We start from the raw sequence: 17,188 nt of genomic DNA on the forward strand, positions 1-17,188 counted from the left end.
CAGCTAAGGTCCTCTCACACACTTAAGAGGAGATGAAGGAAAAAAGTGGCACTCATCACATTTCATCCACCAGCAGATAAGTGGTGTCAATTTCTTTTGACTTTGGAAAAAAATAGGATTTGGAGTGTTGTGGAGCATCACTCCAAAATGGGTTAGGCAGAGACATCACCCAAATCTTTACCTGCCCCAGACTGTGCAGTTATTTAACAAAATATACTCTAGCTCTCTTTCTTCTTCTTATACAGAAATATCCATTTATGAGTGTCTCTAAGTGTTGCCCTCCATAGCTTTTCCATTGGGGTTTAGTTCCAGTTGGGAGTACAGTTGGAACTGGCGAAGGGGTTGTTGCTGAAACTCTGGATCTGACACTGTGTTGACATCAATGGTGGACACTGATCGTGCAGCAAAGATACTCCAACCCAGCAGAATTCCTGAAGAGTGGACCCCTCCCTCTGTCTCAGTTGCTCCCCTCCTCCTCCTCCTCCTCCTCCTCCTCCTCTCGTCCCCCTGCAGCATTCCTCCCTTCATTTTCCTCCAAGGCCAGGGTGAGACATGAAGAAGAGCTCAACAGTACACACTTGCTGCAACACACTGCCACAAACAAGGGAAAGAAAGGAGTCATGAGTGACCTACAACTTCTGACAAAAAATAAAGAAAAACGCGGTGCTTTTAAGGCTAATTTAAGGTTCAGCCCAACAAAAATCAACGTGCGGATCCCTAAATGTAAGCCACACAAGGGCGTTGGAATCTCCCAACTCCTGCTAACCTCATTCTGGAAAATACCATTTCACCAGTTGTTTAACAGCTCCTGGCTGCAGGTGTACAGATTCAGCCACTAACTTAGTAAACCTAATTAAGTCAGCCATAGCTCGTCCCTCCAGTTCTGCAAATGAGTCAGACACTTCCCCAGTCTGCTTAGCAAAACAATAGACTGCAAGTGTCCTAATGGGGGTTAGCAGCAAAAACTAATGCTGAGCTCATGCTGTATGAAGCAGAACTGACAATAAATTAGAAAAATAAAGGCTAAATATTAATATATATCCAAATACAGCATACATCCAGTATTCTGCTTTTCACTACTCTATACTTAATATGGGCATGTGCTAAGAAGGGATGTCAATAACAAGTTTATAACAGGTCTACTGCTTATATAGTGTCACTTATTAAAACTACCACTAATGGCAGCTTTACGTTTCCGGTGTAGGGTGTCTCAACTTACCATTGCAAACTTAAAACCGAGCAAAGAATAAAACTTTATGGTTGTCCTTTTTCTTAAAGAATGACACAAGACGAGCAGCACTGGTCGTCGCCATTTGGTGTTGAGGCATAGTTCATCTGTCGGACTATCTCTGCAAACAGTTCGTCCACCGAGCTTTTGTTTTTGGCTGAAGTTTCCATGAACGGGCAGCTCCAGTCGTCCGCCAGTGCCTTCCCCTCACCGGACGAGACCTCCCTTTCCCCCTCCAGGTCCACTTTGTTTCCGACCAGGATCATCGGCACCCTCTCGTACCTTTTCACCCGGATGATCTGATCCCTCATCGGTTTGATGTCCTGGAAGCTCTGCTGGTTCACCAGGCTGTAGACCAGGATGAAACCCTGCCCGTTTTTGATGTACAGGTCTCGCATGGAGGCGAACTGCTCGGTCCCCGCCGTGTCCAGGATCTCCAGCACGGACGGAGAGGAGTCCACCTCGATCTCCTTCCTGTAGAAATCCTCTATCGTGGGGTCGTATTTCTCTATGAAGGATCCCGTCACGAACTGGACGGTCAGTGCGGATTTTCCGACCCCACCGGACCCGAGAACCACTACTTTGTACTCTCTCATGGTTCCCAAAACAGCCGACGCTCCTGCTTCCTCTCCGCTGCGAGCCCGCTAGCCGCCCTGCTGGGTTTCAAACCGCTCGCCGCTGCGCCTCTGCCGGCAGTTTTGTACAGGCTCCGGTCGGTGGGTGCGGGGCGTGGCCGTCAACTACTGCCGCTCAGGAGGTAAATACGGTCGTGTCGGACCCACGCTCAACATTTGTACTGTGACATGTTGAGCTCCCGACGACTGCCCAGCCGGTTCTTGAGCAAGCTTCCCCCGTTTTCGTTCAAGCAGCCACCGTGTGCCCGTTGCTCTCTTTGGCAGAGTCAAGTCACAGCTGACGGGACAGCACTACTTCCGGCGTCACCTTTCACAATAAAAGTGTGATGGCGTGATGTGCCCCGCAAAGTCAATCCAGTCGCGCTTTCACTACTCGTTAAATGAAATAATTGACAAAATATTTACTAAAGCTGTTCTAGACCTGCGCAATCCTGTCGCTAGTTATTATTTTAATGCGATATGTATGCCCTCTTGAAGGCGAGCGACTTGATTTCCAGTGTAGGCCTTTTTAACTGCAGCTAACTTGACGCCGTGATCTCTCTGCGCTTCCTGCCCACACTGAGCACGCATCTGCGTCCCACGTCACTCAATAAATACTCTCCAGTGTTAAGTTAAAGGTGCAGTGCGGCTGTTATCGCACAGTCAGCGCGGCTGCTGCCCTCAGTACCCACGCAAACCTGCCACACCTTAGTTTCGACATCAGTGATCCTTGAGCTTACTGCCCCTTGACTCATTCTCACACAACTTATTGGAAAGACCTATCTTCTGCAATTTTCCTAGTCATATTATTGCTTAACCCCCAAATGCAATGTGGCTCTGTGGCTTGCTTCATCTCTTTAACTCTTGGTTAATCAATTAGTTTCAACATTTCCAAGGAAATTAAACAAGTCAAGTGATTTACTTAAGAATAAGTAGAAAATGTTATAAAATGACACACACAGAAAGAGTTAAGATGTGGATTTCTACCATTGTGATGCAGCCTAGCCTTCATGTTGTTCAAAATATCAGCAAACCCAAATGACATAACAAGAACAGCAAAGAGGAAGTGACTCACGTCACAATTTCAGTGAAGCCTGACCCCACATGTGACACGTTGTAGGGCTTTTGTCTTCCATGTCTAAACACTCCTTTGTTTATTTTGTTTTCTTGATGCAGCCCCGTATCACATTAATCTTAATTTCCTTGTTCACTGACTGGTGCCACCGAACCACTTTTCTGTCAGTCAGATCAATATCTAAACCACACTCAGACCTACCAGGAAGAAAAGCTGTCTGTTCCCTTGGTTGTTTCTCAATTTTTTCCTGAATCTGGAAGTTATCCATGACTCATGTCTTTTGGTGTAATCTTTAACCCAAGTGAAAAAGCATGTGATGATCATGCAATAAAATCAATTATTTAAGTCATCACATTTCTCTTTATTATTTCCTCCAATGAATGCCCGTTAGCACAATGCAGCGATGACTAAACCGTAGTCGTAACCCTGTCACCTCGAGGGCCGGCTGGGAAAACGGTGCTGGATCAGTAGAGTTTCAATTAATCCCCAAATCGTCACCAGTGATACGACACACACTCATGCAGCGTGGTTAGGCCCCTGAATGGAGAAGTGTTCTAAATCTGTGAGTCAGCACGTATCACCTTGATTACTGAAGTTCAAAGATTATATCATAATGTTCATACACAAACACATGTGATTTTCATATATTGACAAACAGATTGAAGCACAAGCAGATGCAAAACACTGTGGAAAATCTGAGGATTCTGCCACAGTTTTGGTTTCAGATAACATTAGGTGAAATATGTGGATTGGCTCGTCATGTGGGCTTCCCAAGTGCCCTGCGGGCAGCCCCTCCTTAGATCCCATTAAGAAACAACAAGCCAAAGCCTATATGAGGACAATCAGCACTCTGCCCCATGGGGAGTGAGGGGTAACGTGACCTAAAGCCTTGTGATGTGGATTGTCACATCTGCGAGAGTGATCCTCTGTCCTGTCAAAGCAGAGTTTATTTTCACACACCAGTGATAATTAGATAGACATGGTCACTTTATCAATTAATGGTGAATTCTCAACAACAAGCCGACAAAGAACTGAGTAAAGGTGATGTGTGGCTTTTCACACAGCTTCTGGCTTGATTGTAGCGTGTTTGTTTTTGTGCTTCTCTCTTTCATACAAACATACACAAGTCACATGAGTACGAAATACCCTTTTGGTTCTTCTTCCACTTTCTAATCACATAGATACTGTCAGTGCAGGACTCACTACTGTTTCTAAGCTAATTAAAATATATTAAGATACATACTACTGTATCTTAAAGCAATACCTATATGTGCATTGAAAGAGTTACTGGTCACTCCTTGTGTTACTGTCCCTCCACTGCAGCTCAGCAAGGTGTGAAACTCAAGAGGGACTTTCAGACTAGTATTTAACTTTCAGATTTCAGATTGTAACTCTAGAGGATGCAACTTGATTTGGTTAATTCAGGCTACTTCCTGTTAGCTGCAGATTGCATTTTTTCACAGAATGAAGACCACAGATTTTGCCCTGTATCTCAACAACACTAAAAAACTTTAGTGGATGCACTCTTTAAGTGAACATGTCATGTAAGGATTTTATTAAAATCTGACCCTACTTTTCAAACCTGCTTTAAGTGATGTTTTGGCTACTTCTGAGCAGTGGAAAGAAGCTGTAGACAGAACATCGACATGTTACCACCTGCAGATACACAACGACTTTCGCATTCATTTAGAGTTGTGCTTCTGGCCACTCACTGAGAGTAAGTCCAATCATCAGTGTACTTTCAGCTCTATGTTTGGTCTCCATGCTTCTTAGTGAAATATCTGGCTATTTAGCTTCTAAATGCCCTGAAAACAACTGTCTGTTGCATCTGGGAGCGACACTGGTGAGCGCAGTGAGACTGAACCAAACATTAAGGTTGCAGACCAGAAAGCTAAAAAGAATGAATTCAAAGAAAGATAGAGTTGATGGGAACTGCAGATCATGATTATCATTAGCGAGATCTACTGAACACACAAGTCATTTGATCCATTGTTGATGTACAATATTGATGATAGCAGATGTACGGATAAGGAATGGGAATGTTAGTGTCTAAAGTCTGAAAATTCCTTTAACTTTTTCCTTCACATCTATGCAATTAAGTCAAATGAAAAGAAAATCGGGCCCCTCGAACAGTATGGTATTCTGCTTTGTTAGCATTGCTAAAACTTTCGTAATCCACACATTTTAGCTTTTCTTGTTACAGCTCCTTATAACCTCTACCAAGGGGCCTGGGCTCATTGCAGCACTTTCATCTCATATCATCCCCAGCATGGTGTAATTGAAATAGCCTGAAATAGGCTGAGGACTGCCCCTGTGCGATCCATTGAGTGAAAGGTGAAGATCTACAGCAACACAATAAGATGTACAGCGACATGCCTTTAATCCTCACTCCTGGTCCTGTGAGAGTGACAGTAGACTAATTAAAATGTCTGAGATCACTGAGCTAATTAATGACAGAGATAAGTCCTCTCCGATGTTTTCATCCCACATGGACTCAGAGGCCTTTCAAACAACAAGTTTCAGGCTGTTATTTCAAAGAGGAAAGACTGGTGGCAGAAAGTTGTATTGCTTGCTTTGGATTGTCTGTTTATAGCCTCCTGACCTTGAATTAATTACTCTATTTTCAGAGTTTTTATTTAAGGTCATCCTCTGTGGTACTGTGTGTGTTTGATTTATGAATAATTCAGATGGTGGAAGTTGCCCATTCATCTTTTCAATAGCACCAGAGTACAGCGTGAACAAAATGTTTTCCATAGCCATCTCGTGATTATGATTCACAACTGTGAAGCCACACTTGTGGCCAAAATGTGGCAGCTATATATCTTATGCTTAAGGGCTTCCAAGTGTTACTCATTACACATAATCACTCAAATATAGGCTATGTAGACTTGTTATGTCTTAATCACGCCTCTTTTTATCTCTTCCTCTGAGCTGATCACCACAGTTCCTCCTATCAGTGTTGCCTGAGTTGTTCAGCATGTTGTCTTCACAGGTCCCAACAATGTGTCCATTGTTGAATGTTTTTAAAAAGGGAGGGAAAGTTCATACTTTTACCCTGGAAATACTATTGTGACAAAATAAATGTTCTGTTTGGTGTCATGGAAACAGGTTTTCTTTAACAGCTAAAAAAAACAACTATTGTTGTATCAGATGGATACTTAATGACTTTAACTAATTTTACAAAAATTGCTAAGAAGCTGAATTTTGAACTGAAGAAATGTTCCGGAGGTCTGCTACAGAAAATGACACATTACTTCAGTTTGGGTTCTCAAAGGGCCCAGTTGTAAAACAAATACAATGGCTTTTCATTCACTCAATATCAGATTAGTGGTGACAGTACTTTTTATGCAGTGTTGCCATTTCCAATTTCTAAATATATTTCTGTTATTGAGGTTTTTAGAAAGGAGTTAGACCTCTTCTTAACATGCACTATGCATTTCTTTTCTTTTGTTTTTGGTTATGGATGACTTTTTGGCCTTTAAAAAACATTTGTTAATGCTCATACAATATAAAAAGCATGAAGAAATTAAGTTTTAGTAAACTTGACAGGTGACCTGAGCTGGACACAAACTTAGTGTTGCAGTTGTGACTTAAGCTTGAGACCACTGAGACACTAAGACACAGACTGAAAGGAGAGACAAGGCCAAAGATTTCAGAGTAGAACTGCAGAATAGAGAGGTTCACAACATGATTAACAAGATGGGAAATTAGAAACACAAAGTCTGCTGCATTCTCTATTTTTTCTGACTGGGCAGTCATGCCTCCACTGGACTATGAAAAAAAATTAAAAGGAAACATCAGCTCAGATGGCGTAACACTTCTCTTGAACTGACAACAACTAAACTTTGCTTTAATAGGCCACGAGTTAAAAGGGTTGGAAACCACTTGAAAGAATCAGTTCTGCCTCTCCTCTCTGCAATGAAACACATTGTCCAATGGAGGGCAGCAGACTTGCATCCTATTATGTGAGTGCGGACATTTCCTGCATGAGTTCAGATGTTTGCAGCTCAGGTGAGCCACAGACTTGACACTGAGGAGAGAGTGCTGTCAAATGTGCAGAACATGTGTCATTTTACACAAAAAATACAATTGCTTGGAAAGCTTATGGGAGTTCATGTAAATAAACACTAATATGTGATTGCATTCTGATTAATGTCAAAACATGTTTTATTGATAAATATGTAAAATGGCTTCACAATCCTGAAAGAGACACAAATGTAATGCACAAACACAGCAAGGAGAAGGTTTTCTGTTGGCATCTTGCTGGATGAGAATTCAGTATTGTTCAAACTGCAGAAAGAATGAAGACAAAAGACAAAACGCCATTATGTTCACCAACAAAGCTGGAACAGTCTGGAGAGAAACTGACAGAGTCATTGACACTGTGACATATAACTTTTCAACCAAGCTAATTGCAAAATGAATAAAAAAAAAAAAAAGGAGAGCCGGAGAATACATGATGTAAGGCAAGACAGAGAGCAGAAAACAGAAAGAAGAAGTAGTAAATAGATAGACACAGGGTGGCTGAGAGAGAGTGGACACAGGGTCTTTCATCCAGCCCACAATGCCAGCCTTTCATGTGTGGAATTTGGCCATCATTAATAATACATACAGTTCTACCCAGTCCACCACAGTTGGCTGCTGGGGGTTAAAGTTTAGGGTTGAGAGTCACAGCAGCCATCATCATCACAGAGAAGAGTCTGACATTTTCACTTCCTCACTGAAGCTGTTGGGGGAAGTTCGTAATAATGAGAAGTGCTGTTAGTGAGTGTGTTCTTTTCATGGTTTGGAGCCTGAAGTTTGGCTCGGGAGGCTACAGGAGTTTTGGAAAGTCCTCAGGCAGATGTGAATATTCTTGTCATAACCAGATGACATACTGGGGGAACGTAACATCCACGGTTCAGTGTTGTGACCAGAGAAAAAAATGACTGAATCCCAGCAGCAACGTAATTACTGCTGCTGCTAACACAATAGGAGCAATTCATCCATTAAAAAAGGAGGTGTGTGTATGTGTGCGTCTCTGCGCGCTCTTCTTCTTACCCACTCCACACACACACACACACACACACACACACACACACACACACACACACACACTCACAATCACACACACACAGACACTCACACAATCTGCTAAATTGGAATTGGAATTGAAAAGACTCTGAGGTCCACTGGGATTTCATGGGAGACTTCGAATTAACATAACTAAAGTAACTGACTTCTCACCTTGTACAATTCTTTCGACACTGCCAGTGCAGGGAGTGCTTGGATGACATTTAAGACATGTCCACACAAATAAGAAAAAGGCATTTATGTGTTGAAGGATGTCTTTTCTTGTGAGAATATTTACCTGTTGAATCTACAATGACAAAACCCTACTGCATATCCTGAAATCTCCCCCTTTTCTCTTCTTTGGGAAATAAACTTATTTGCTTTCTTGCTGATCGTCAGATAAAAACATCAATTCCACTCTCATGTGGATGTGCTAAATATGAAGCTCCAGTCAGGAGATGGTTAAAGTACAGTAGCTTAGCATAAAGACTGGAGGCAGAGCAACACAACTAGTGTCCGTTCAAAGCTACTAACAGAAGCCCACTAATTAAGTTGTTACAAAACCGATGTGTAAAAAGTGACAAGTTATGGTGTAACAAGGGATTATGTGCCAGACTATTTCCTGCCCTGGTGTAGTGACCCCTTGCAGTCATGCCATCACTGTGAGGTAGCCACGCAACCTGCTGTTTCCCATGTTTCTGGTCCTTATGCTAAGTTAAGCTAACTATCTCCTGGCTTTATCTTCATATTTAATGGACAGACATGAGCGTGATATCAGTCTTTTCATCTAACTCTAAGTAAGTGTATGTCCCAAAATGTCAAACATTCCCTTTAATGGCTCCAAGTAATCCACAAACCAGTTTGACAATTCTTAACCTTTTAGTCATATTACATGGCCTTCAGCGGCAGATGTAGTTTGTAGCTGTTATAATTTTATCCATAGCAATTTTTGTTGGCTCAAAAGTTAAGCATGAAAGTTCGCTCTTGACCTTAGACATAGCAGTTTGACAAAATAATCCCAACTCAGTGTCCACTTACCAGCTTTTCCCAAGGCTTGCAACCTTTTCTCGGTCCTCATCATGTCAGTGTAAACATACATAACCACCAGCATCTAAATAAAAGAAATATCAAGGTAAGGGTAAGAGTTCCATTGTGTCACTCCTAACTCTCTTTAAGATCGCTTTGTGTTTGGTGTTTCGGTAAACTCTAATACACAATACAGAATGTCCTCCTTAAAAAAAAAAACACAAGCTATGAAAATACGCAAGCAGGTTATTACGACCTGTATTCATGTTCTACTGTTAGACCTCTAGCAGCCATAGTAATTATGACAGGGTCAAAGGAGGAAGTCAGGTGATGTAGTATAAAGAGTGACAAAGTCCACATTAGGAGAAGGTTGGGGTTGATGGATGGGTCTGTGCCTAAACCTAACCAAACCATCACCATTCCACAACCTTGACCCTGTGTTTATCACTGTTACCATGACAATGAAGATCGAAGCTCTTATAGCTCATATCTGCGGGACAAGTGACCTATATGGTTGTTTCTTCTGGAAGATTTGTTGCAGTGCAGGTGTTTCTGTGACATAAACATTTCTGATGTTACACACCTGCATTAGTCTAAGTCAGTCATTTTACCAAAGATCATTAAGACATGACGACCAACTGCATTTCCTGGATTTAACATTGACAAAACTGATCAAATTATTTGTATAGTTTTGCCATCTGGACACTGGGCCTTTTTCCAGCAGATATTTGACTTGTCATGATAAGAAAGGCACATTGTTAGTGTTATTACTGACATTAACAATGGCTCTGTTCTTTTCAAGTCTCCCAAAGAGCCATGGCAGTCTAACAGTGTGAAAACGTGCAAAGCTCCAGCACTATATTTAGCAATGGTTTTGAGGTGACCTTAAAGCCACTATTTGCCTCTAAAACCTTGGAGTCGAGCCTGTGTGACTGACAGTGCAGCCACCCACCCCTGTCCCTCGCTTGATCAATATTCATTTGAATGGTTAGTTCATGTGGTGTGAGAAGTACGGTCTCGGCCTTACCCTGTAAAGTGCCTTGAGATAATGTATATTATGATTTGGGGCTATATAAACAAATTTGAGTTGAATTGTTTTGAATGGAGACAATCAGGCTGAAGCAACAGGTACTCAGGCCTCCTTTACCCAGACAAAAGTGCTCGGCCACGGCCAAAATCCGCTCAGTGAACCGTGCTGATGATCACTCAATCATGACCACAGTCACTTGACTAAGTTTAGCAGGGAATCCAGGACAAGTGGATCGGCTTACACACACACACACACACACACACACACACACACACATACATACACAACCATTAGCCCAGAGGGGAATCACAAACAGAGAAAACAAAAGCTGTGTATGAGTAAAAACTGTACCACTATTCAGTTACAGTTGCTTGTTACAGTTTGTTTCAGTTGCTTTACGGTTTTTCTCCAAACTGTCACCATTGTGTTGTGGAAGTGTAAAGGAGCTGTCACCTCAGTTTCATCCGTTTAGGTCAGCATTAGTAGTTTCACAATTATATCCCTTTTAAATTATCACAGCTCCTTTTTAAGTGCATCACTTCCCCTCCATTTTCACTACATCCCCATTTCACTTCCCTCTTGAAACAGTCCAGTGAGAGAGACACAACCTTGCTCCAGAGTCTGTTTCCATCCAGACAGACAACCCCTCCAGACAAGATATTAGCAGGACACCTGCACAAGGTAGGTCTGTGTGTATGTGAGCGTTGATTTGTGGGTTGGTGCGTGTGTCTGTGTGTGTTGCCATTTTTCAGCTCACCTAACCCAGACCATTAATCATCTGCAGACATTTGGTGGCCGCTACACTCTCACACTCGCACCACTTTTGGTTTAGACATCCATAAACACACACACACATACACGTATACACACACACACACACTGAACTGCTAGGATTAATAGGGTGAGGCAGCCAAGCAGCACAGGATAATAGAATCTAAACAACAAGGCTAGAGGGGAAGAGAAAAGGGGAAAGGAGAAATAGAAAGGGGAGGTGTCTGCAGAGAGAGCAACTCATCACTGGACGAGGTCAGGGAAGAGGAGGTGAGTTCAGAGGTGAAATTGGTAACACAAAGCATGTGTTGAATATAGAAAATATTTGTGTGTCTTTCTTTGATTAGCCCTCACTCTCTAGATTTCTATGTAGGTGTTGGTGCAGCAGTTTTCCAGTGCAAAATGTTTTGTCAGCTATTTTCTTGACAGGAGAATGCACTCCCCTGCTGATCGTCTCTGTCTGGTAAGGGGTAATGGAGTGTGTGCGCATGCAGCGTGTGAATGCATATGAGTGTGTGTGTGTGTGTGTGTGTGTGTGTGTGTGTGTGTGTGTAGGTTGGTGGGTGGGGGGTGGGGGGTGGGAGGTTGTCAAAATTTGTGAATGCATTTGTGCATGAGGGAGTAGAATTCAATGAAATGTATGGGTCACATAGGGAAAAGAGATGGTACAAGAAGAAACTGAAGCAAATCTGATGCTGCATGTCAAATACTAGAGAAAAAATAACTTTGGTTTAATATGTTTCATTTCACATTAAATACTATTTCTTATTCTATTCATTTCTGCATGAGGAGGCTGAGGAATTCTTATCTTGATTTGGACTTATACCAATAGAGCAGCAGTAATAAAAGAGCTAAACACATAAGAGTCACCTGCTAATCATGCAAGGTGCATCTCTGTCCAACACCCCTCCCACTGGATGCTAGATTGTTGATAAGGCAGCTCTATCTGTGGTGGATGATTAACACCCCTGGGTCAGAACAGGAAGAACAACACATGACGTAACCGTGTATAGATATACTATAATTGTAAGCATGTGCAGGAATCTACAGCACACACACATAAGATATAAGGAGGGTAAAGGTGACAAGATAATGGAGACGTAGAATTAAAAAGAACTTTGATGTGATTAACTTTGAAGTAGCTAAATCAAAAATACAAAGGCAAAGTGAAATGCCAATTAGCACCACGTGTCCGCTTTAAAAGAGATCTGCTATCACTGCTTTTTCATCTCAATTTTCAAAGCTGCAGTTTTTAATTAGATTGCAGAGCATTTTTAAGCCCTTCACTAATATTTTGAGACTTTATCAGCTTTGTAACATTTAAAATGAGTTTGCACTAAAGTTGTATGTGATACCAACATTTTGACTTTTTTTTTTTTTACCAGCAGCTGCATTTAGTTAAAGGTTACACCCTTTTCTGCCTTTTTCTGAGCCATGGTGTAGATAGGTCACTGGCACAATAAGCCTATACAAAGGAAGAGATTACTTGTCTTTGTGTATTTGTTTTTAATAAACAGACATGATAAAACCAAACATGTTGCCATTCTGCATAACCCAGTGCGATCTCAAAGTATCAGGAAATACACACTTATTTACCGTCGAGTGTGACCAAAAGTTTGTGCGACTGCAGCTGTGGATCCTGACCTCCTGCCAGCTTGTTGCTGTTGAGCTAAATTATTATATAGAATTTAGAAGGCATGGAAAAATATTTAATAAAGCAATACATTCCACATGTACATGGTACAGCTGGTGGATGTGTGGTGAACACTGCCACCACTAATTTCAATCTGTGTGAGAAGAAGAGATTTAGAGACAGAGAAAAATGTCTAGATTTGCTTGTGGTTGCACAATAAATGCAAACAACACTTGTACTACTTCCATGAGGTCTCCTGCCCTTTTGCACCTTCTTCAATCTAGAGTCAGAGAGCTGATAGCAGATAGATGAAATATAAGCAGTGCTTTAAGTGTTTGAGTTAAGTGTCTGTGTTTGTGCAGGTTACTGTGTGATGCTGGAATAACAGATCTAAAAAGAGAAAAAGGAAGAACATGTATTAAATACATTCTTAAAAAGTCATTGGAATCATTTTTACACATTTGTGCACATCACACCACAATATATGTCTTTATATGTCTATTTTTTAATTGAGGCTTTAAGAAAGTGTTCAGACCACAGAAAGGGGGACAAAAAGGTCTGGAAAATATAATATGAGTAGTAAATAGAAAAAAACGAAATTTAGACTTTTAAGACATTAAAATGTCTTAGGAACTGTGGGTGTTGTTCTCGGGAGGAAGGCCTAAGGGGCTTTAATGTCTTGACTTTGGCTAAACACAGTGGTCAGCTCTTTTGCAGGCCATCTTGAAAGATCCATTAATGTTTGATGATTCCGCTCAAGCCCCAAGAACAGAACTGGACTGTTAAAGTGATTCCCCAACAGAGATCTCAGACATGAATGCTGTAAACTGACAAAGGAGAAGGAGAAGAACGCTAGTGTGCATTCTTTATGGGCCCAAAAGGCATGAGAAAGCCTGTAGAAACATGGCAGAGGTTTCTCAGAGTATGCATCCAGTGAGCAGCTTTTATGGGAATGAATGGGATGCAGTCTTCGAACACAGTTGCAACTTTTCTCGAATACATCTATGATGGGTCAACAGGGTCACATAATATCCCAGACATAGCATGCAATCGATTCCTAAGCACATATTGGTTTCTTTAAGAAACATTTTAAAATGATAATGGACCCATAAACAACAAAATCAAGAGCTGTTTCATAAATGCCACTCAAGCCAGATCTAAACAAAAATCATTCATACTGGGAGGTTGTAATCCTTTACAGACACAGGGGTTTATTTCTTTCCCACCACACACAGCTCAGGACCTGCCTGACAGCAAACCAAGAATGTTGAGGAGGGGTGAACCTGTGAAGGCGACTGATGACCCTGCTTCTCACTAAGACTGCATATATGGCTATGTTTCCATTATTTAAGTGCTGTATATATAGATATGCCTACACACAGCTTTTCTACAATGCAAGTTTATTCCCACTCTCTGTAACACACACGCTAACACACTGTGAATATGGAGCAGGGGATGTAATCTACCGGTGCATAAACTTTAGTCCTAAAAGATTTATCATCCACCACGCAGCAGGGCAGTGGGTAGACTGACAGGCTGCCAGCTAATAAAAGCATTGGACTTTCAGTGGAGTGCATAGCTCATCAGCCTCAGCAGTTTCACAACCTGCAGACAAGCTGCAGGCAGAGAGGAGCCCCTTTCACACTTCTGTCTCTCATTCTGACAGAGTTGCAGGTGACTTGGGTTTGATGATTTTATTAAAAGTATTTCTTGAAACTCCTTTAACTTTGTTCTTTTTGGCTTCATGGATGGTCCTTATATTTCACTGTGATTTCTGTGTATATTTGGACATAGACAATAAACATATTCTACCTTTCAGCTGTAGAGGAAAGAGCACCATGCAGACATTAGACAATAGGCAGATGATATGAACTGAAAGGCAGAGCAGCAGAACATGCAGAAGCCTGTGCAGTCACTGATCTGATTGGCCAAACCTGCTATATTAAGCAAGTCTTTCTTGATCAACACCTTTTCAGTATTTTACTGCTGTTACCTTTGCCCATTTTTACATTTTCTTTTCTTTCTTCATCCTCAGCACACCTGTATATTCTGTATCTATATTGTCCAGTAAGTGTGCTACCACTGGTCCAAGTAAATCTATGTGGCTTTTTATTGTACCTCTTTTTTTTTTTCTATCTTAGTGCTTCTTTTGTCTTTCTCCTGAAGATTTTTTTCTATGCCTACTATCTATGCACGTTTTGTATTGCCCCACCTTCCAGCTACTTGTTCTCACACCTTGCCTTATCATTTCCTTCCAAGCAGCAGGCACCCTTTTATTTAGCCTCAGTTCATTTCAGAGCTACACTTCATATCTCATAACTCTTATCAGACAAGCCAGCCCGTCTGCGCTCTGTCTGACAACACTCTTGTCGCTCAGCTGTGTCGGTCTGTTTGCAGAGCTACATCCTGTGAGAAACAGTATCTGCTTTACCTTTTACCAAACACATATTGCATGAAAGCTATAGAATGAAAAACTTGACATTTTGAATCAACACCGAACAAGCCAAACCACTTTAGACCCTTAGATATCTTCCTTTCAGACAAGGTTAAACTGCTTTGTGACCCTATTGTGTGAAATCAAAGACATAGGTTTGTGGATGTCAGCCAGTAAGCCGATCGTTCAAATTGATTGATGACAACCCCAGGAAGTGGCAGAAAATCAAGAAGAAGCCAGACAGGAGTGGCTGCAGAGATATGGATGACAAACTTATGACAACCAAAATATGACAGTCTGTGCTCTGTCTCACACACCCTCTCCCACTTCCTCCTCCAGACTAATCCATCTAATCCTTTACATACAATACCAGCCTACAAACATTTTTACTTCCAAGCCATACGCCTATTATAATGAACCATACAGTTCAAAATAATGACAGTACCTGTTTGTTGTTATGCTTACAACATCCTTAATAAGAATTATACATTAACAGAGTGAGGGGAGTCTCTCATTTTGTTTCCACTTGTCTATACAAGTGTTAGAACAAGGCCTATATGTGGGTTTGACACCTAAACATGTATGTCTGACAATATGATGAATGTGAAGTCATTTCATGGTGTCACAGTGGGCCAGCGCCAGAGGCGACCGTAAACATATGGCACTGAAGACACTCGTCTCATTTCAAAAAGCTTTTACTGTCAAAAGCAACCTCACCTTAGGCCTTTACTACTTTTTATAGCACATCATTCATTCTGTATAGCGACATCTTTTTTTTTTTTCAATCTTGTCATTATTGTTGTGGACAGAGGCACTGTCGATGTCAACATTCAAACACAACAGAATGCATGGTCACTATGAGATTCAATTGAAATGTTTCCAAAAACCTTCTCAAGACTCACTTATTAACTTGTGTTATGAAAAATGTGTCAATATTATACGCAAAATATACTTAGAGCATAAAAGTACTCAAAATTTGTAAATGATTTACTGTAGTAGAACCTTATCATACATTTTATGTATATATATATATATATATATATATGATGTTTTAGCTGGCTGTGATGAAGCAAATTTTATCCATTTTATATACTGTTGGGTGGTTTAATTTGCTGTATAATGTATTATATCAATAACTGCAATTATCTATAGCTGCAATTTTAATGTAGTTGAGTAAAAGCATAATATCATTAAAATACTATATTACCTCACAATTGTACTTGAATCAGTGCAGTTGGCTAACTTCTACCATTGGTTTGTATATAATGTTAAAGGAGGTTTTTGTAAGTTTTGTTATTGCTACATAACCATACATTAGCATTAACAGCTGTTTACTTACCAGTCTAGAAGAAACGTTGCAAGTTCAGTATCAAACTTCACTCCTTTACTCGCCGAGAGCTGTCTCCAGTGATGGAAAACAACCCCCTTGTTTTGCTTCTAGTTCTATCATCTCTTTTCTTCTACTTAAGTTAGCAGGCTAACCAGCTAGCTCCAGCCCTGCTGGCCCCATCTTTCCGATACTATGTCACCATAGCATCCAGGCTTCCCTGAGGACATAGCTGATCATAGGACACCGTGTAACTTCCTGTATTGTAAACGCAGCAATGGCTGAAGTTCTAAGCAATACTGGTAATTAAGCAGCTGTTAATGCTAACATTGGATATGTAGCAATAGCAAAATATATATAAAAAACAGATTTCATGTAACTCTCATGTAGCAAAACGAAAAAATATGAAAGAAATAGCAGAAGATATGTCATATTGCAAGTTATGAAACAGTATTGGGAGGAAATACAACAATTGGCTCCTTGGCTATCAAAAACACCGCACATAAACAGACACACTAAATCGAGTTGAGATCACTTTTTAAGTCCTTCTGTTGACAGACAGACAATCTAAGTGATATACCCACAAGCACACACACATAGGTTTGTACAAACCTATAGTCTTGCACAGAGTGTGAATGCTAGGAAAACAGGTTTGAGTGATACATAATCTTATGAGTAGTTTATAAAAAAGCATTTGTCATCCCACTTTCACACATGGGCAATCAGGTTCTGCAACAATGCAGATTATCCTCTGGAAGTTTCTTTCGTCAGGCCTGTAAAGAAGACTGAATTTGATTATTATTGTTTGTGTGTGCAACTGCATGTACTGCCTTACTGGTTACAGCTGCATTTTACTGTAGAGTAGCCTAACCTGCGCCCTGCAGTGTCTCTGCAGTGTGTGATCTGTGGCTCCATAGATACAAACACTCGGGCGTACTTGTTTGCGTTATAGGCATGCATCAACAGCCTTAATCCTTTCACTAGTATTTTGACTATCA

At 41.0% G+C, this 17,188-nt stretch overlaps 1 protein-coding gene across 1 annotated transcript; it reads right to left on the minus strand.

Moving 5' to 3' along the window:
* Positions 1 to 1,266: 1,266 nt before the first annotated feature.
* LOC139632011 (ras-related protein Rap-2b) lies at positions 1,267 to 2,086 on the minus strand. Its single transcript, XM_071496724.1, has one exon. It carries the CDS (start codon positions 1,822 to 1,824, stop codon positions 1,273 to 1,275), a length of 552 nt encoding a protein of 183 aa, XP_071352825.1. The 5' UTR covers positions 1,825 to 2,086; the 3' UTR covers positions 1,267 to 1,272.
* Between the last annotated feature and the right edge of the window lie 15,102 nt (positions 2,087 to 17,188).

This window comes from Trachinotus anak, unplaced genomic scaffold, assembly GCF_046630095.1.
Source record: "Trachinotus anak isolate AG129_WGS33_773 ecotype Australia unplaced genomic scaffold, CSIRO_AGI_Tana_v1 ptg000014l, whole genome shotgun sequence".
Taxonomy (NCBI): domain Eukaryota; kingdom Metazoa; phylum Chordata; class Actinopteri; order Carangiformes; family Carangidae; genus Trachinotus; species Trachinotus anak.

What these genes read in the sequence shown, in the direction of transcription:
- LOC139632011 (XM_071496724.1), bottom strand. Translation starts at nt 1,824, where the DNA reads ATGAGAGAGTACAAAGTAGTGGTTCTCGGGTCCGGTGGGGTCGGAAAA.